The sequence below is a fragment of the Trichechus manatus genome, unplaced genomic scaffold, assembly GCF_000243295.1.
Source record: "Trichechus manatus latirostris isolate Lorelei unplaced genomic scaffold, TriManLat1.0 scaffold00140, whole genome shotgun sequence".
In the NCBI taxonomy this organism is placed as follows: domain Eukaryota; kingdom Metazoa; phylum Chordata; class Mammalia; order Sirenia; family Trichechidae; genus Trichechus; species Trichechus manatus.
Window position 1 is genome coordinate 3,855,881 of NW_004444076.1, and position 18,997 is coordinate 3,874,877.

Consider the following 18,997-nt stretch of genomic DNA (forward strand, 5'->3'; position numbering starts at 1 on the left):
TCAAGGCTGTGATCTTTCAGAAGCAGATTGCCAGGCCTACTTCCAAGGCACCTCCTGGTGGGTTCAAACCACCAGCCTTTCAGCTAGTAGCTAAGTGCTTAACCATTTATGCCACCCAGGGACTCCCCAAACCACTGCATAAACCCTTGCTGTCAAGTCGATTCTGACTCATAAGACCCTATAGGACAGAGTAGAACTGTCCATGGGGTTTCCAAGGAGCGGTTGGTGTATTTGAACTGCCGATCTCTTGGTTAGCAACCATAGCTCTTAACCACTATGCCACCAGGGCTCCAAACACTGCACAGATCACCTTATTCAGTCTTCACAAGAATGCTAATACTACTATACACATTTTGCAGATGAGGAGATTTGAGACTGAAAAAATCAAGGAACTTGCCCAAGCCTACACAGTCAGGAAGTGGAAACTGAAATTCAAACCCAGGTATGTCTGGCACCAAAGCCCATACCTTTAATATTATGCCGTATCACAACTTAATTTATTAGGAAAGGATCAGTCTTTCTTTTTTCTATAATAGTCCTGAGCAATTACACTTTACTCCTCCCCATAAAAAAATCTTAATGTACCTCAACAAGCACCTGTTGATCAGGATATTTCCTCTGTTAAAATAAAAAAGGATCAGTATAAATTGGTGGACTTATATTATTACCTTTCACATAAGCCATGCTTTCTATTTTTCTATACAGTTGCTAGAGAGAAGGATGGGAAAAGCACAAGGCTAAGAGTAATAAATACAAGGAGTATAATAAATTATATCATCAGCTGATTATTGAAATATGCATCATTTTAGTTGTAACGAACTAGATAAAGAGAAGAAAAATAAATAAAACTTATAATTTAAATAGTGGAGAAAGTATCTGGTCCAACTAAAAGCAAACCTGAAGACTGCAATCATTTTATATATATTGGATAGTTTACAAATTAGTTTAGCATCATTGAAAAAGAAACAAGACTCATAAGAAATGTTGTCATAATCTATAAGAAGCACAGGACTGTTAGGGCATTTGCTGTCTGTGAGCAGATGTGTCATTGCCATGTCTGGGCAGTTTGCCCCAGAAGCTGCCCAGGAAGCTGGACCCAGACCACTGATGGAAGAGGACTCTGATTCTGAACACAACTTTTCTCTTCCTTGGACAGAAAAAAACTTTCGTCATAAGCATTTGTGTAGCACGTTACTATTTACAAAACAATTTTTACATGGACTACATATTTTGATTTGATCTTCACAATAACCCTAAGATGTTGTTGTTATTGTTGATAGGTACCATCAAGTCACATTCGACTCACAGCAACTCCATGTACAACAGAACGAAACACTGCCCAGTCCTGTGCCATCTTCACAATTGCTGTCATGCTTGAGCCCACTGTTGGAGCCACTGGGTCAATCCATCTCGTTGAGGGTCTTCGTCTTTTTCGCTGACCCCCTACTTTACCAAGCATGATGTCCTTCTCTAGGGACAGGTCCCTCCTGATAACATGTCCAAAGTATGTGAGACATAATCTCCCCATCCTCGCTTCTAAGGAGCATTCTGGCTACAGTTCTTCCAAGACAGATTTGTTCATTCTTTTCGCAGTCCATGGCATATTCAATATTCTTTACCAACACCACAATTCAAAAGTATCAATTCTTCTTTGGTCTTCCTTATTCATCATCCAGCTTTCACAAGCATATGAGGCAACTGAAAACATCATGGCTTTGGTCAGGCACACCTTAGTCTTCAAGGTGACATCTTTGCTTTTTAACACTTTAAAAGGGGTCTTTTGCAGCAGATTTGCCCAATGCAATGCATCTTTTGATTTCTTGACTGCTGCTTCTGTGGGTGCTGATCATGAATCCAAGTAAAATGAAATCCTTAACAACTTCAATCTTTTCTCCATTTATCATGATGCTTCTTATTGGTCCAGTAGTGAGGATTTTTGTTTTATGTTGAGGTGTAATCCATACTGAAGGCTGTGGTCTTTCATTTTCATCAGTAAGTGCTTCGAGTCCTCTTCATTTTCAGCAAGCAATGCTGTGTCATCTGCATAACGCAGGTTGTGAATGGTCTACGGCCATATCACCCTGAATGCACCCTATCTCGTCTGATAACCTAAGAGGGGGATATTATTAATACAGTCATCTTTTGTGTATGTGTGCTTTAGGTGAAAGTTTACAGCACAAATTAGTTTCTCATTCAAAAATTTATACATAAGTTGTTTTGTGATATTGGTTGCAATCCCTGCATTGTGTCTCTCCCCCTTTCCCTTTCCACTCTAGGTTCCCCGTGTCCATCCATCTTGTTTTCTTGTCCCTTCCTGCCTTCTCCTCTTTGTTTTTGGGCAGATGTTGCCCATTCGGTCTTGTATATGCAGTCATGTTTTAAGGTAAGAAATCTGAAGATAAACCTGTTGATTTCTTTTAGATTACTTAGCTGGCTGATGGTATAGCAAGAGTTTAAATCCCTTTTTAAAAATTCCAACTGATTCCAACCTGATTCTCTTCTACTGATAATGATGCCATTTACTTGTTCAATGACTACCACACTAATACAGTGAAAAGAGCACTGAACTAGCTTCTGGTCCTAATTCTAAACTAACTAGGTTTGTAAACTTGGGCAAACAATTTAATTTCTGTGGCATTTCTATAAGTAAAATTAAGTGAAGTTTATGTACGTTATCTTGTGATGATGAAAAAAACAACAACATACAGTAAGGGAAAAAGTATTAAACCTTCTTTAGAAAGGAAAATTAAAGTTCAGAATGATTACATGATTTTCACAAGGTCACTTAATGACATCAACATAAGAAGGCATGTAAACTCTATTGTACACATGGGAGATTGGCACTTTGAGGTATTAATTTATTTATCTCCCTAAGTTTTCCCATTTCTTTTCCTCTCATTTCAGCAGATAACAGATTCTGTATTTCATTGCCTCAGGGGAGGTATGTGCCAGGACTGAAGACAAAAGGGATTTCCAAGTTATTTGAGTTTTGCTTTCCAAAAGCTGAAGACCACTTAGAATAAAAGAGGAATTTGTCACAGGGGTGAAAGAGAGATTGTCAAGTACAGGCAGAGAGAAAGACTTCTCCTAGCCTCTCCCAGTCTAAAAGAGACACTCCCAGCTGAGGAAAAGAGAGGGAAGTCTTTGGATCCCAGAGGAGCAGGGATCTAGGCTCTGTTTTCTCACCACATTAGCTGGAAGTTAACAAGACCCCAGAGAGAAATGGCATCATAATGCATCTAGGCATACAAAAACAGAAATTCTCAGAAAAAAATAAAAGTCCATGTCCTGGAAATAGTAAATTGCTACCAAACCAGAAATAACTATGGAGATACAACAATTCATGTCTCAGAGGTAAGTCACTGTATATGGATGACCAATGATAGAGTATAGCCCATTCCAGACTGAACCCTAACATAACCTCAGGAGAGTGGAAGACACCTCAACAAAGATTGGAGTTTTCTGTCCACCACTCAGTAACTAAGAGGCAGAAATAAAGCTGAATTATGGAAAATAAAGGAATGTTTCTTACATACCTAAATTTTTTAGACTGAGAGTCCAGCTTAACGATTACTTGATCTTGTCACTTCTCCTAGAATCTAGGTCTAGGTTTTTTCCACAATATCACTGCTATCTATGATGATGACTGTTATGAATTGAATCATGGCCCCCAAAAAATATGTGTTGTAAACCCAAACCTCTATGCCTGTGATTATAATCCCATTTGTGAATGAGTTGTCTTTGTTATGTTAATGAGATAGGATTAATGTAGGATGTGTCTTGAGTCCACTCTTTTTAGATATAAAAGAGACTAAACAGCCTGAGGACTATAGTCTTGGGATTGGCACGGGAACATCTAGGTCAATTGGCATAACAAAGTTTATAAAGAAAATGTTCTACATCCCACTTTGGTGAGTAGCATCCAGGATCTTAAAAGCCTGCAAATGGCCATCTAAGACACATCTCTTTGTCCCATCTGACCAGGAGCAAAGAAGAATAAAGAAAACCAAGACACAAGGAAAATAGTAGCCCAAAGGACTAAAACAGCACATGAAGAAAGAGCACACTCCATCAGCCTGAGACCAGAAGAACCAGATGGTACCTGGCTACCACCAATGACCACCCTGACAGGGATCACAACAGAGAGTCCCAGACAGAGCAGGAGAAAAACGCAGAACAGAATTCAAACTCAAGTAAAAAGGCCACACTTATTAGTCTGATAGAGACTGGAGGAACTCCTGAAACTATGCCCCCCAGACACTCTGCTAACCCAGAACTGAAACCATTCCTGAAGCCCACTTTTCAGACAAAGATTAGACAGACCTATAAAACAAAAAATAACACGTGAGGAATGTGCTTCTTAGTTCAATCAAACATATGAGACCAAACGGGCAGCTCCTGTCCAGAAGCAGGACAAGAAGGCAGGAAGGGGCAGGAACTGGATGAATGGACACAGGGAGCCTGGCGGGGAGAGGGGGAGCATGCTGTCACATTGTGGGGATTACAACCAATGTCACAAAACAATATGTGTTTAAATTTTTAATGAGAAATCAACTTGAGCTGTAGACCTTCACCTAAAGCACAATTAAAAAAAAAGAGAGGGAGAGATTAAACAAGCAAATAAATGAGCAGAGATGGGGAAAGAGAGATGTCAAGCCAGATGAAGACTACCCAGGAACAGAAGCTCAAAGAAACAAGGACATTCCTCCAGAGCTGACAGAGAACGAAAGCCTTTCCCTAGAGCCAGCACCCTGAATTTGGATTTCCAGCCTTCTAAACTATGAGAAAATAAATTTTAGTTTGTTAAAGCCACCTACTTGTAGTATTTCTGATATAGCAACACTAGACGACTAAGACAATGATGGCAGATATAGAGCCACTACGCCACCAGGGTTTCTAGTTTAAGGCAAGAAAATACCATTTCCAGACACCTTGTGTTAATTTCACCACACAGCACTGAAATTGCCCATTTCTACTTCTGTCTACCTAACAAATTTTAAGCATCATAAAGGCTAAGACTGAATATCATTTGTCACTGCAAAACATTGACCTAGCACAGTGCCTGGTACATGGCATGCACTCAATAAGCCTATTTATTACCCAAGTGGGATTTTAACTAAAGTACAACCTAACAGGTTCATTCCCAAATAGTCTTAACAACACTTTCAATAATTAAGATGTCACAACTCTCCCAAATGATACCCCCCTACAGAAGCCTCAGAATCTTACCCAAATACAGTTAGGGCCTCAACAACTAGCAGCATGGAGTCATTAGATGAGATATATAGTCTTACCCACAGTCTTTGAAAGTTTAATCATTTATTTTCACAGTACTTTCTACTTTATAATACATTATTCCTCTTCATCTTAAATCCCAAAATAAATGGGGTCAGGAGAATTGTTTCATAATGAAGGTGATTTGGCCATAATTCTTGAAATAGCCTTGAGAAACTTACTAAAAATTGAACCCATGCAGAAAGCTTACTAGCTGGAATGTAGAATGACTGACTGGACAGAAGAGACTGGGTAAAACTCATGATCCTTTGCTGACAAAGCAACCTACATTGAGGATACAGAGCCTCCGTGTCTTGACTGCTACAAAAATTCCTGAGCAGGAATTGTAGCTGGGGAAAACGTACCCTTTCTTCAATTTAAAAAAAAAAAAAAGTTATGCAACTCAGTCTTACACTAAAAAATATTTTATAATGACTGTATGATAACACAGTACATATTAAGAAAGAAGAGCATATAAACACAGCATATAATAAAAAAGAACATTCTTGTAGTTTAGTGAATGCGTTGTTCTAGAATAGTGAGGGATTGATTGACTGATTAGCAAAGATATGAATGAATGCCTTAATTTGGTATTTTAAACTCCAATGTTTTGGGTACATCTTCTCGCTGACTAGACTCTTCTACCCAAAAGAAATAACTAATAACAGTCCTAAAGGAAAGATCAAATATTCCGTCATGAATGGAACATTAGAGGAGCTTCCCAAAAACTTAGCATTTCACACATATTATGGTATCAAGTCATTAGCATATCATTTGCACACTTTCCCAACACAGGAGAACTGTAAATTCAGTTAACAAATAATTTTAGTGCTATGTCTATTGCTTGCCTCAGAGTAGCTGAATTCAAGAAACTATTCTATTTCTGTTTCCAGAAGTCCGTCCCTTTATGCCTCCTGGATTGGTGAGTATTTTCCAATACCAAGAGTCTGTCACTCCATGATTTCCAATAACTGTCTCAACTAATGACAAGACGGTACTATTGGCGTGATTTTAAATCTAAAAAAGTATATATATAACTTCTGTCAGAGAAAGAAAAATAATTTACTATTTTATTTTTCTTTCTCTGACAGAAGTTGCAAAAGTTTGAAAATTGCTTTTTCTCATGCCCCTCTGAAAAAATTCAGTGCTTAAATCTTGTCAGTTTTGTTGGCTGGGGAAAAAAAATAAGGTTTTATGAAACAGAAAAAGCATTTGGATATAACACTGGCCTGTTGGACATGAAAATTCAAACAAAAATTTGGTAAAATGTATCCAAAGGGAACAAAATATCCACTCAGGGGCAGTCAATAAATTCAGGTACGTATCTTCCCCTTTGGGGTAATCTGAAAAAAAGTTACTTTAAGAATTTAATAAAATCTAGAGATAGAAAAGGAATACTCCCAGGTAATGAAAGGCAAATGTAAATTAGGGGGACACTACAAAAAAGAAGCTAAGCCACAATGTGCAGGGAAGACAATAAAAGAAGACTTTAAATGAAGACGGAATAAACAGAACGTGATTGTATGTTCTTGTTTGGTTACGAGATGCACCAATTTTATGGTTAAATCACAAAAAAAATGTACATGACATCTATTTATATATGAAATTATGTGAATATATGGTGCTGTTAGAGCCAACACCAGTTTTTCAGGGCCCTTTAGTCTGGTATAAATAAAAAAGATGTGGTATACATAATAAAACCCAAAGAATAGGCTCTGTTGCTGACTACATATGCACTTCTGTGTTTCACATGCACTGATGGCCATAGATCTCAATCAATCTGTTCATTTCACTTATCCTACCACTCCCACAACTGCTACTAGGAGTCTTACCTGTCTTTCTATCCTAGGGACCTACATCGAAGCCTCTGCATGACAGAAAAACAGGAGCAGAAACTATGCCTGATTGTAAGGCTCAGTTTTGAAATACAATCATTACCTATTTTATTCACACACCTAAAATAAAAAAGTGCAACACTCAATCAATAATTTCTAAATTGCAGACACTTGTAAATATTTTGTATATAATATACAAGATCCATAACAGTAGTCTGGTTTAGATAAAACAGGCAACACTGAACAGCAGAATGAACAGTGGCCCGAGGGCAAAGAAACTTGTTAGTCCCAGCACCACAAAAAACTTGCTAGTTAAACTTAACAGCTGAGAAGAGTAGGGTAAAGAGCATTAGCTTTGTAGAAAGACAGACTTGGGTATTAATTGTATTTCCACCACTTAATAGTTGCATGATCTTGTGCAAGAGCAGTAGAAAAGTAATACGTTCTGAATACATATGCTATGCCAGTCACTCTATTAGGTATTATCTTAGTTATCTAGTGCTGCTACAACAAAAATACCACAAGTGAGTGGCTTTAACAAACAGAAATTTATTTTCTCACAGTTTAGGAGGCTAGAAGTCTGAATTCAGGGCACTGGCTCTAGGGGAAGGCTTTCTCTCTCTGTCAGCTCTGGGGGAAGGTCCCTGGCTCTTCAGCTTTTTTCCTGGTTCCTTGGAGAGCTCCATGTGGCTTGGCACCAATGGTCCCTCATCTCTGCTCTGCTCGTTTAATCTCTTTTATATCTCAAAAGAGATTGACTCAAGATATACCCTATACTGATCCTGCCTCATTAACATAACAGACAACCCATTCCCAAATGGGATTATAATCACAGGCATAGAGGTGAAGATTTACAACACATATTTTGGGGGGACATAATTCAATCCATAACATTCCACCTTGTGGCGCCCCAAAATTCATGTCCTTGTGACATGCAAAACACATCCACCCCATCACATCATCCCAAAAGTCTTAAATCAACTCAAAATCCAAAATCTCATCTTCTGAATCATCTAAATCAAATATGGATGAGACTTTACGCATATTCCATCCTGGGGTAAAATTCCTGTTCATCTGTGAACCTGTGAAATCTAGAATACAAATTATCTGTTTCCAAAGTACGATGGTGGAATAGGCACAAGGTAGACATTTCCACTGCAAATAGGAGAAACTGGAGGGAAAGAAGGGATAACAGGCACCAAGCAAGTCCAAAACCCAGCAGAACAATTTACATTAGCTCCCAAGGCTTGAAAATAATCCTTCGTTCTTTGGGACCACCTGGGCAGTGGCCCCACCCTCCAGACTCCGGGTGTTGGTCATGCCCTCTGAATTCTGAGTAGAGGTCCCTCGACCCTGGGCTTCAGCTCTACCTTCCAAGCTTTCTGGGATGGCAACTCTGCTCCCTTGGCTTTAGGTGGCCCCATTCTCCTAGTCCATTTGAGTGACAATCCCACCCCCTCAGCCCCAGCAGGCCCCATTCTTCTGTCCCTTGGGCATGGCAGCCCCACCCCCTCAGCTTTGAGTGACCACCTCATCCATCTGGCACACCTTAACAACAGCTCCACACTCCAGAACAAGCAGGCGAAGATCCAACTCTTTGAAACCTAGGAGGCTGTGGCCCTACCCTTTAAGATCCAGGAGACCGTGTTCCCACCCTTTGAAACCAAGAAGGCCCTGCTTCAGATGCTCTTTCCAATAGTTCTGCTGATCTCTGAGCTGCTCCAGGGATTGTCCTTTTCTTTTCTTGGAGGACAACAGATGTAGCTCCTTTGGCCTGTTTCCTGCCTGTAGAATTCCAAGAAGCAGACAGTGTTCTTTCCTTTCTTTCTTTCTCTGTCCCCTTCAGTCTGAGCTCATGGGTTTTCTGCTGTGGTACTTGGTTAGATCAATCAGTCACAGGCTTAATCTCTTTAACAAAAGATTGTGTAGCCATGTTCTCAGTGAACATTCTAGGACACATGTCCTTAGTTTGTACAACCAAATTTTCCAAATCTTTTTAAGTTCTGTTTTCATTTTGCACAGTTCATTTTTAAGTCCATCTTTTTCTTCTCACATTTTACTATAAGTGGCAAGGAGAAACCACATGGCCCCTTTAAGATCTTGCTTAGAAATCTCATCAGCAGATAGTCAAGTTCATCATTTACAAGATCTACCTTCCATCAAACATTTGAACATAATTCAGACAAGTTCTCTAACGCTGCATAAAAAGCAATGCCCTTCCTCCACTGTCCAATCACATGTTCATCATTTTCTTTTAAAGCCTCACATCACCAGAAGCACATGTAATGTCCATATTTCTAGCAACATTCTGTTGCTGGCGCCATATGAATTCTCTAAGATGACAGAGACTTTATAGCTCTCCTCACTTCCTTTTGAGTCCTCACCAGAATTGCCTTTGATGTCCACAATTCTACCAACAGTCTCTTCAAGGCAATCTAGGCTTTTACTATTAGGTACCTTAAAGCTCTTTCAGCCTCTACCCATTACCCAATTCCAAAACCGCTTCGACATTTTAGGCATCTGTTAGAGCAGCACCCGACTCTTCTGGCACCAAATTCTATCTTAGTTCTCTAGTGCTGCTACAACAGAAATACCACAAGTGGGTAGCTTTAACAAACAGAAATTTATTTTCTCACAGTTTAGAAGTCTGAATTCAGGACACTGGCTCTAGGGGTAGGCTCTTTCTCTGCGTCAGCTCTGGGGGAAGTTCCTTGATTCTTCAGCTTGTTTCCTGGTTTCTTGGAGATTTCCATATGGGTTGGTATCAATCTTCCCACATTTCTGCTCTGCCCACTTGTTTAATCTCTTTTATATCTCAAAAGAGATTGACTCAAGATACACCCTACACTAATCCTGCCTCATTAACATAACAAATACAACCCATTCCCAAATAGGATTATAACCACAGGCATAGAGATTAGGATTCACAACACATATTTTTGGTAGACATAATTCAATCCATAACAAATATGTTATGTACACTTATATTATTTTAACTCCCTCAACAAAGCAACAAGTTAGATGGTGTCATCACTATTTCTCAAGTAAGGAAACTAATACCTAAAAAGTTTAAATAAATTTCTAGTAATAGCAGAGCTAAGATTCAAACAAGTCTGTCTGACTCCAAAGCTCATGCTAAATTTTGTAAGTATCTTTGAACCTCAATTATCTTCTCTATAAAGTAAGGATGTGAATACTTACTTTGCCAATTTGTCCTGGAAAAAATGGGAAATATATACAAAGCACTGTATTTTTACACAACTAATGTGAGTCTTCTACGTTTGTTTGCCAATTGCTCCCTCCCTTCACGAGGTATTTTCATAAGCACCACTATGCCAATTTTTTTTTTTTTACGTTACTGTAAAAAAAATTAGCATAGGGTGCTTACAAAAATACCTCGAAGGGGAGAGGGAACGTTTGGCAAACAAATGTAGAAGGTATGCATCATTTGTGTAAACATATGGTACATATCAGTTCCTTATAGTTTCTTTTCCCTTGTTTTGGACAGGTCATTTAACTAATCCCTTCAGGCCAGCCTCCTCACTCATCTCTCTGGCTCGGTCCCCAGAGAGAAAATGACACATTTATGAAGTATACAATCAACCAAAAGCAAAGGCAAAATTAAAATTCTGCTAACTCAGGAAGCAAAAATTTCAATTTCAATGGTGTCCATGAGATACATGGAAATTTCATGTCTTAGAATTCTGATTATATATCATTTTTCAACTTCTTTTAAAATGTTACAATATCAACACATACTAATTATAAAAATAATGGCATTTCATTCATCATGAGCAAAATAGAAAGAAGGAAACCAAAGACTCAGAGAAGAAACTAGTCTACAGAACTAACAGTCTACACGAATCACGGTCTCATCTACCCCGAGACCAGAAGAACAAGATTGTGCCCAACTACCATTGCTCTTCAGGGCCACAATAGATGGATCCTGATAGGATGGGGGAAAAATGTGGAACAGAACTCAAATTCTTAAAAAGTCCAGACCTGCTGGACCCGTTGAGACTAAAGGACTCCCTGAGACTACTGCCCTGAGATACTCGTTAAACCTTGAACCAAAATTATCCCCTGAAGTCATCTTTTAACTAAATAACAGATTGGCTCATAAAATAAGGAATATCATCTGTGACTATTATGTTCCTTTAAAAAATAATCTATGTGAGACCAAACGGTCAACAATTACTTTAATGCAAAGATGAGAAGGTAATAGGGCAAAGAAACTATATTACTAGAAACAGAACAATCAGAAAAGAAATAATGATAATGCTGACACATTTTAAAAAATGTAACCAATGTTACTGAACAATTTGCTTAGAAATTGTTCAATGGGAACCTACTTTGTTGTGTAAACTTTCACCAAAAACACAATAAAATATTATTGAAAAAAATAATAATAATGGCATTTAACTTTCAGTAGATGGTAAAAAAAAATCAGTTTATACATACGCTATTATATCACAGAGAACAACTGCAAATAAAGGAGAATTCAAAGGAAATTTCAGTATGTCATTTAAGTGAATAACGGCAGGCAGACTTTTATACCAGTTTAAAAGAAGCTCAGAAGACAGTTAATAGAACAATTAAAAAGAATACAGAAATGAAAAGAGCATCTGTCTCAAAGTATTTGAAGTACTGATTTCATTCACATATTTAATGACAATAAGGAGAATGAAAAACTGTTCAAAAAGGAAATTGCACTGTACAGAAAAATTCTGTTAAAGTACATTTATCCTTAAAACAACTTTCCACTGAAACAACAGGGACAGACACAACTATCATTAACTTTTGTTTCTTACATTAATCCAACATGAAATCAGATGAAATGAATTCAAGAAGTCTTGTGGAAATAGCCCGTACAATACACCATGATCTCGCATTATATCAGAGAATGCTAATATGACTTATCTTGGATTGGCCCTAAATTTTCACAAAATAGGTCAAAGATATCCTAAAGGTTCAGTTGGAAGCAAATCAATTTACTACTGTAGAAAAGAGAATCTTGAATGGAAAACAAATGTTGGGTGGGGCAGGGGGAATATCCCTAACAGAGAAATAGAAGGATCTTATGTTGCTAAAACTCAGATCTGTAAAAATGTGAAGAGATTAGAGTGGGACAAGTAGGAAGTAACATCCTAAAGGAAAAGAGCAGTGAATATAGGAGGTTGAGATACAGCAGTTTCAGCTTATCTAGGAGCAGTCAAGAATAGCACCTGGAAAGGGACTTACCAGGATGTTACACTCATCCACTTCCCCCTGTGGTTGCATGTTATCAGGTACATTGACAACAACATATAAAATAAACACCGAAATAAAATCTGCCTTATGAAAACTTCGTAGTTTGATAAGAATATACGCAACAATGATAAATATTTGTGTCACTGGGTATAATTATTCTTTAAAATTACAGTAAGTCTAGCTCTTCCATCATATCTACCATATTTAACAAAGAAAAGGGAAAAAAAAGGAATCAAGATGACAGAGGACACTGCTCCCTACACAATAAACCTAGGCTGTACTTTATAATCTGTCAGCTTGTCATACTGTAGTGGCTTAGGTGTTGCTATGATGCTGGAAGCTATGTCACTGGTATTTCAAATATTAGCAGATCACCCATAATGGACAGGTTTTAACAGAGCTTCCAGACTAAGACACACTAGGAAGAAAGGCCTGGCAATCTACTCCCAAAACTTATCCAATGAAAACCCTATAGGTCACAACAGAATACTGCCCGATATAATGCTGCAAGATGAGTCTTGTAAATTGGAAGTCACTCGAAACATACAATGGCCGCAACAATGAACTCAAGCATACTAGTTATTATGAAGATAGCACAGGACTGGACAACGTTTCGTTCTGTTGTACATGGGGTTGCCATGAGTTGGAGCTGATTCAATGGCAACTAATAACAACAACAACATACTTTACAATTTGTTTTTGCTTATAGAAACAGTACAGATAGTAAGCTTAGCCAATTTAAAAACTATAATGCACTTGTAATAACTTGCTTGGCTAGTTGTCTATAGTATTCTAATATGTATCTCAATACTAACAGTTTTGAGATATTAAAAATAAGATAAAATGTTTCTTAAACTATATCAGTTCAGAAAATAAGTTACATAATGCATACACTTTAGTATAATCAAAATATATATTTATTTTGCTAGTTAGAACTTGTTGATTGCCTAAAAAATTTGATCCATTATAATCAATTCATTGTTAAGACAGAAGGGGGAAAAGGTGGGAGGGAGGGGAAGGTGAGGAAAGAGAACAAAGAAGAAAGAAGGAAGGGAGGGAGGGAATGAACATTAAACTATTTCTCATAAAGTATTATAATTATCAATAACTTGGCAATTTTTGTAACAGTTCCTTTAAAGATAGAAACTTTTAAGAAGTGCAGTCTGTTGGGTTTAGAAACCTTAAGTTCACCCTTAGCAATTTATACCTAGAACATCAATTGCCCTTCCTCCTCATCCTTCCCACCTACCCTTTTATCCCTTTCTCTCCCGCTCTCCTCTCACTCTTCTTGCTCTCTCTCCCTCTCCTTCTTCTCTCTCTTTCTCTCTCTCTGTCTCTCACACAATGTATTTGATTCAATTATTAGCTCAAAATAAGGCAGTCCAAAAGGGACACTGTCTAGAGTGATTTGTGTCTATAAATGGTGGGAAGAATTGAAAGACAGATCAAACTAAATGACTCAAAGAGCCATATTGTTTATTAGCTTTCCTCCCAAAACCACTCTTTTTCCAGATAAACCAACGGTCTCAAATGTGCACAGGTGTGGCTCCAAGATCTCATATAGAGGCTACTTCTCTCAGTGATAGTATCAGGGTAAGGGAGGTGAGGGTGAGTTTGAGGGTAGCTGGGACAATCCCAGTCTTAAACCCCAGTGTGCAAAGGGACAGTTCTAGGTATTGCCAAGGTTTTATGTATCATTTTCCAACTCTACAGACACTAGATTGGATGAAACATCCCACCGATTACAATTTTCCACAACGTGTCTTCCAAACCCGTGGGTAGAAAGATTAAACACCTTTCAGGGCCCAGGTTTCACTACCTTTGGTCACTGACAATGGTAGAACATGCCTCAGGATGCAGGAAATTTACAGTTCACCCAGAACTTTAGTTTCAGATTGCAGCAACTCCCATAACTGGCCAATATTTGGATCTATGCTAGCCCAGTAAAGTTCTAGCGTGTTCAAATAAATTTTGATTCAAAACTCTTGAGAAAATGATTATAGTTGATCTGATCTTCCATATCATGTTAAAAAAAAAAAAACTGGTTTCACTAAGAAACTTAGGTACAAAGTTAACCTGGGGTAGATCTAGAATAACATGAATCCCCAAGGTCTGACCTATAATAAATAGACCATACTTCAGGAATCCACTGGATATTGATTGTTGTTGGGGCAGGGAGAGGGAGAAGCTAGGTGTTTGGCTCATTTGGGGAACTTGGCCAATTATGCTATTGGATAATATATGTATCTAGAAAAACACAACAGTTCCCAAAGTTGTGCTTTATTACAAAAAGTGAAGATTTACATTACAGATAAATATGAAATTTATTTTCATTTTTTAAATCAAAAGATAAACTGTAAATCTCTAAGTTTGTTCAAGGCAAACAAAATTACTGTGCTATCTCTTACAATTATGTAATTAGCATGATGAATATTAAATCCATGGGGAAAAGCTCCACTGTACAGTTTTTTTTTTAATTGATTAAAAGTAACCTTTAACAATCTAAGAAAACAAGCTAAAGAAAATCCCAAATCTGTGGCACTGAATATATTCTTATTATAAGTGGTGATTTAGATAACCTGATTTACAAAATCACAAATGTCTGTAATTACTTTGCTGTTGTTAGTTGCCATCGAATTGGCTCCAAATTGAATACCACAGTCCTTACTTTTACTTTAGCAAAATATTACTGAATGATGTACCACTGAATAAACATTAACATAGATATTTTCCCAAACCAAAATTTTACCCTCAAATGGAATAAAATTTAAATTATTAATACCAGAACCAAAAAAAGGGAGAAATAAATATTATACAGGAAGCCTCATAGCCCACCTTTCTTCTTGACTGGCATTCTTGGGTCTTTCCACCGCCACAGGATTCAAGATATCTTTTCAGGTCTCAGCTCAATTCAGCTGGATTCATGCCAAGAGCCAGGTAACTGTTGCAAACCACTTCACTGTTCAGTTTTGAAATCCAAGCTGAGTCTTCTATTTCACATAAAGAAAATAATGATGTATTTTTTCCACAATTAAACTTTTGACGCTGCCCCAGAGTTTAAAGAAAAATAAATTTTGAGTTTTTCAAGTTTTTCAATTTTTATAAAATATTTATTCTGATTTAAAAAACTGAGAAAAGTATTGTAGGCATAGAAAATATTATTAAAACTCCGGTTCAAGCAGCAACATATTGGAAGTTCAATGACTAAGTTCAATTAAGGCACAAACCAAATTTAGACGGATGTTTCACTCTATACATGACCAAGTTGAAAGATGAACTAGTTGACGATAAAGATCCTCAATTCTTTATAAAGAAATTTAACCCCACTCGTTCCCCTCCCCAAAAAGAAAAACTGGTGTCTAAAAAGGTAGGTGAGTTTCAACAGCTCCCTGGGGCAGAACACAGACTGGAAGACCCCTTTCTGTTTACTGGACCAGAAGTTCCGGATCTCACCCCCTCAGTCAGATAGGATCCAGCTTGCTGTCACTTTGATTTTTTTCTTCTGTGCTCTGCAAGCCCCCCAGGCTTGTTCTTTAATGTCCCTCTGATTCTGATCCTCCCGTGTATTAACCGAGAGGACTGAAAAGAAGGAAAGCAATCCCTTGGCACAGAGACATTAAAGTGACAGTGCTACTCAATGGGCACTTGATGCAGGATGAGTTGGCGAAGCAGATTTCTTCACACTGGAGTCATTCACATCATGCCATCTCTTCGCATCCAAACAGCTACCTATCCAGCGAGGAAAAACACAGACTGTTCATGAGAAGAAACCAAACCTTCCCCGAAAGGTGTTTTTAGAGACGCTGTAGTAGTATTAGGCATGTAAGCATAAGCTATGCAAACGGTCCACGATTTCCTAAATGAGAGTTCAGCGGCTTGGCTTCCACATCCACTCTTTCTCTCAATCTCTTTCCAAACTACCCACCTTCCTTTTGCAAAAAAAAAAAGACAAGAAATCTCTCTGCCACCGCTGCCACCCCTGCCCACACACCCCGTTCTTATATAGAAGAGCACTGAAATGTCCTGCACCCTCCACGCGATGAAGTGTTTCCTCAGGCAGGAGGAAGAGCAGCACTAAAAATTATATAACTCTCGAATTTGGCTTCTCTAAGACATGGAGTCTGGAGGGTCGGGGGTTGCTGGTCTGGGAGATATTGCTGGGAATTTAACGTGCCCCAAACAGCGCCGGGCCTCTTCACAGCGCTCCCCAACCCGAAACACTAGCTGACAAGGGGGTCTTCTGGCGTAGGGGAGCGGGGGCCAAATTTCTTTCCGGTCCCTTCCCAAGAGGGGCGAGAGGACGGAATGTGAGGGGACTAAAGAATGGGGAGAGGAGTCAGACGGCCGCGAGGGGAGGAGGCTAGTGAGGGGTACTCTGGCGGCCCCGGGTGGCCGGTGAAGGTTCTAAAGAGGAGGTGCCCGAGAAGCCGGAGCCGTAATACACGGGCCAGGCCAGAGGGGGCCAATTTCCTCAGAGAAAGGGGCAAAGAGCTCAAGCCTAGCTAACGGAGCTGCCGTGATGTGTGGACGGCGCGCAGCAACACGCATAGGCTCGGAGAGGCCCATTTTTCCCCTCAGGATAAGAGAAGAGAGCGCGACGCGGACAAACTGCCGGGGAGGGGACGCGGGGCTAGCAGAGGGGCGGGCTCACTATCGTCGGGTCTTCCTCGAAGCCAATGAGTGGCCGTAATTTCTAGACGCCGTGGCCAATCACAGCCAGGATGGAGGGCGCGGCTTTTGACTGGGTAGGGTGGGTGCTTGGGCTGAGCGCAAGAGGCGTGAGCCTGCACCACTTCCCGCCCGGGGTGTTCTGGGCCCCGGTCCACCCAAGGATCACGTGAGCCGCCAAAATGGCGGCGCTCGGGCGTGGAGGTGGTGCTCAGCTGGCGGATAGAGGTGTGGTGCCGGTGGAAGCTGGGGAAGTGCCCAAGGTAGGAGGAAATCCGGAATGGTATGGGCCCTGACTTTGGGGACTCTCCTGAGATGATGCACCTAAAGGGGATTCGAAAAGCAAAAGGAACAGCTCCAAGTCCATGCAGGGCGCAGTTATGCCCCAGTTCCTACTGTAAAGAATCGGAGAGAGTACCAGTAAACCAGCTGCCCATAGAGTCGATTCCTACCCATCACAACCCCATATGTCAGCTCCGTAGGATTTTCAATGGCTGATTTTTCAGAAGTAGATTGCCAGGCCTTTCTCCCGAGGCACCTTGAACCTCTAACCATTTGTTCTCACCACCCAGGGACTTTGGAGGAAAGACACATAGTCTAGCCCTGATTGTCTGCAGCTTGTTTTCTCTTGCCTCTGAGCCTTTGCACAGTTCTTCGACTAACGTTGGTGATGCAGTGGTTAAGCACTGGGCTGCTAAGCTAAAGGTCGTGGGTTGGAACCCACCAGCAGCTCTGCGAGAGAAAGATGTGGCAGTCTTCCATAAAGATTACAGCCTTGGAAACCCTATGGGGCAGTTCTGCTCCGTCCTTTAGGGTCGCTATGAGTCGAGTTGGGAGTCTACAGTCGTCGGTTTGGTTTTGGAATAGTCCCTGCCCCTTTTCGCCAGACCCACCTCCCCCAGTTCATCTCTCCCGACCTAGCCCCCTACGCCTCCAGTTCTGCTGGGATCCTCGCCTAAATATCATTTCCTCCAGGAAACCTTCACACACTTCCTTGGCTAGGTTAAGTAGACGTTTTTTGTTTCTTTATGGCAACCTCGTTCTGCGTTTTAATTGTCTGCTTTTTTGTCCTGATCTCCTGCTAGGCTTGGGCTCCTAAGGACATGACTATTACTTGATTACCCAGGTGTTTGTCATATACCAGGTGTTCCATAAATGATGAATGTTAAATAAAATTCTGACAGTCAGATGAAATAATACACATAATACTATGAAAACCATAAAAAGCATTGCAGACTATTCCAGTTGCTGTGAGTCATTCTGACTCATAAATGCACCTTTACTTGTATAAGTGTGGTGGCCAGTTGAGTGACTTGGACTAGTTCATTTTTAGATAAAATGTTGGTTATAGCAAAATCTTTACATTTCAATACTTGTAAAAATCTTTCTGAAGATTACCGGTCTATTTCTCTACTTTCCCAAATGGAGTGTAAAGAAGACAATTTTTTGTATTGACAATGTCTTACAAAAAGTAGGCACTCAATAAATATTTGCTGTCCTGTTTCAGTATTTTAGGATCATAATCCCGGTGTCTCTTTTCCCTGTACAGAGCTGGCAGTATAGACTGAGTAAGAGATTGTTGTAGGTATTGCCTGGAAGTTTTTTTGGTAAGGAATGGGGAATTTCAATGAAGTGGGCAACAGTAAAACAAAAATGTATCCATGGTTTCTGGAAAATCATCATGGTACTGACATCTGCCTTTCTAGTACATTAAACAGGTTGGATATTAAGAGTTTGGCTGCTAACCAAAAGGTCAGCAGTTCAAATCCACCAGCTGCTCCTTAAAAACCCTATGGGGCAGTTCTGCTCTGTCCTATAGGGTTGCTATGAGTTGGAAATCGACGTTGATGGCAACAGGTTTGGTGTGGTTTTTTGTTTTTGTTTTTTTTGTAGATATTACTATCTTTTCCTTTCCTTTTTCAATTTGGATGTCAGGGAGAGGCAAAAACTTAACTCTAAACAAAAAAAAA

The 18,997-nt window shown here is 39.6% G+C and overlaps 2 protein-coding genes across 4 annotated transcripts in view; one reads left to right on the plus strand and one right to left on the minus strand.

The window, feature by feature from the left end:
• Positions 1-16,281, minus strand: part of DLG2 (discs large MAGUK scaffold protein 2) — a 2,186,317-nt gene extending 2,170,036 nt beyond the window's left edge. The window contains exons 1-2 of the mRNA XM_004385499.2: positions 15,813-16,281; positions 15,183-15,349 (exon numbers count right to left, since the gene is read on the minus strand). The gene's annotated coding sequence lies outside the window, so the exon portion shown is untranslated. The remainder of the gene's footprint in view (positions 1-15,182; positions 15,350-15,812) is intronic.
• A 921-nt stretch (positions 16,282-17,202) lies between these two features.
• The window catches only part of TMEM126B (transmembrane protein 126B), a 10,426-nt gene continuing 8,631 nt past the window's right edge, over positions 17,203-18,997 (plus strand). For all 3 annotated transcript variants that reach the window (XR_002825482.1, XR_002825483.1, XM_004385505.2), the window contains exon 1: positions 17,203-17,290. Coding sequence is in view for 1 of the 3 variants with exons in the window: in XM_004385505.2 (XP_004385562.1) it covers positions 17,210-17,290 (81 nt within the window). In the remaining 2 variants the exon portion in view is untranslated. The remainder of the gene's footprint in view (positions 17,291-18,997) is intronic.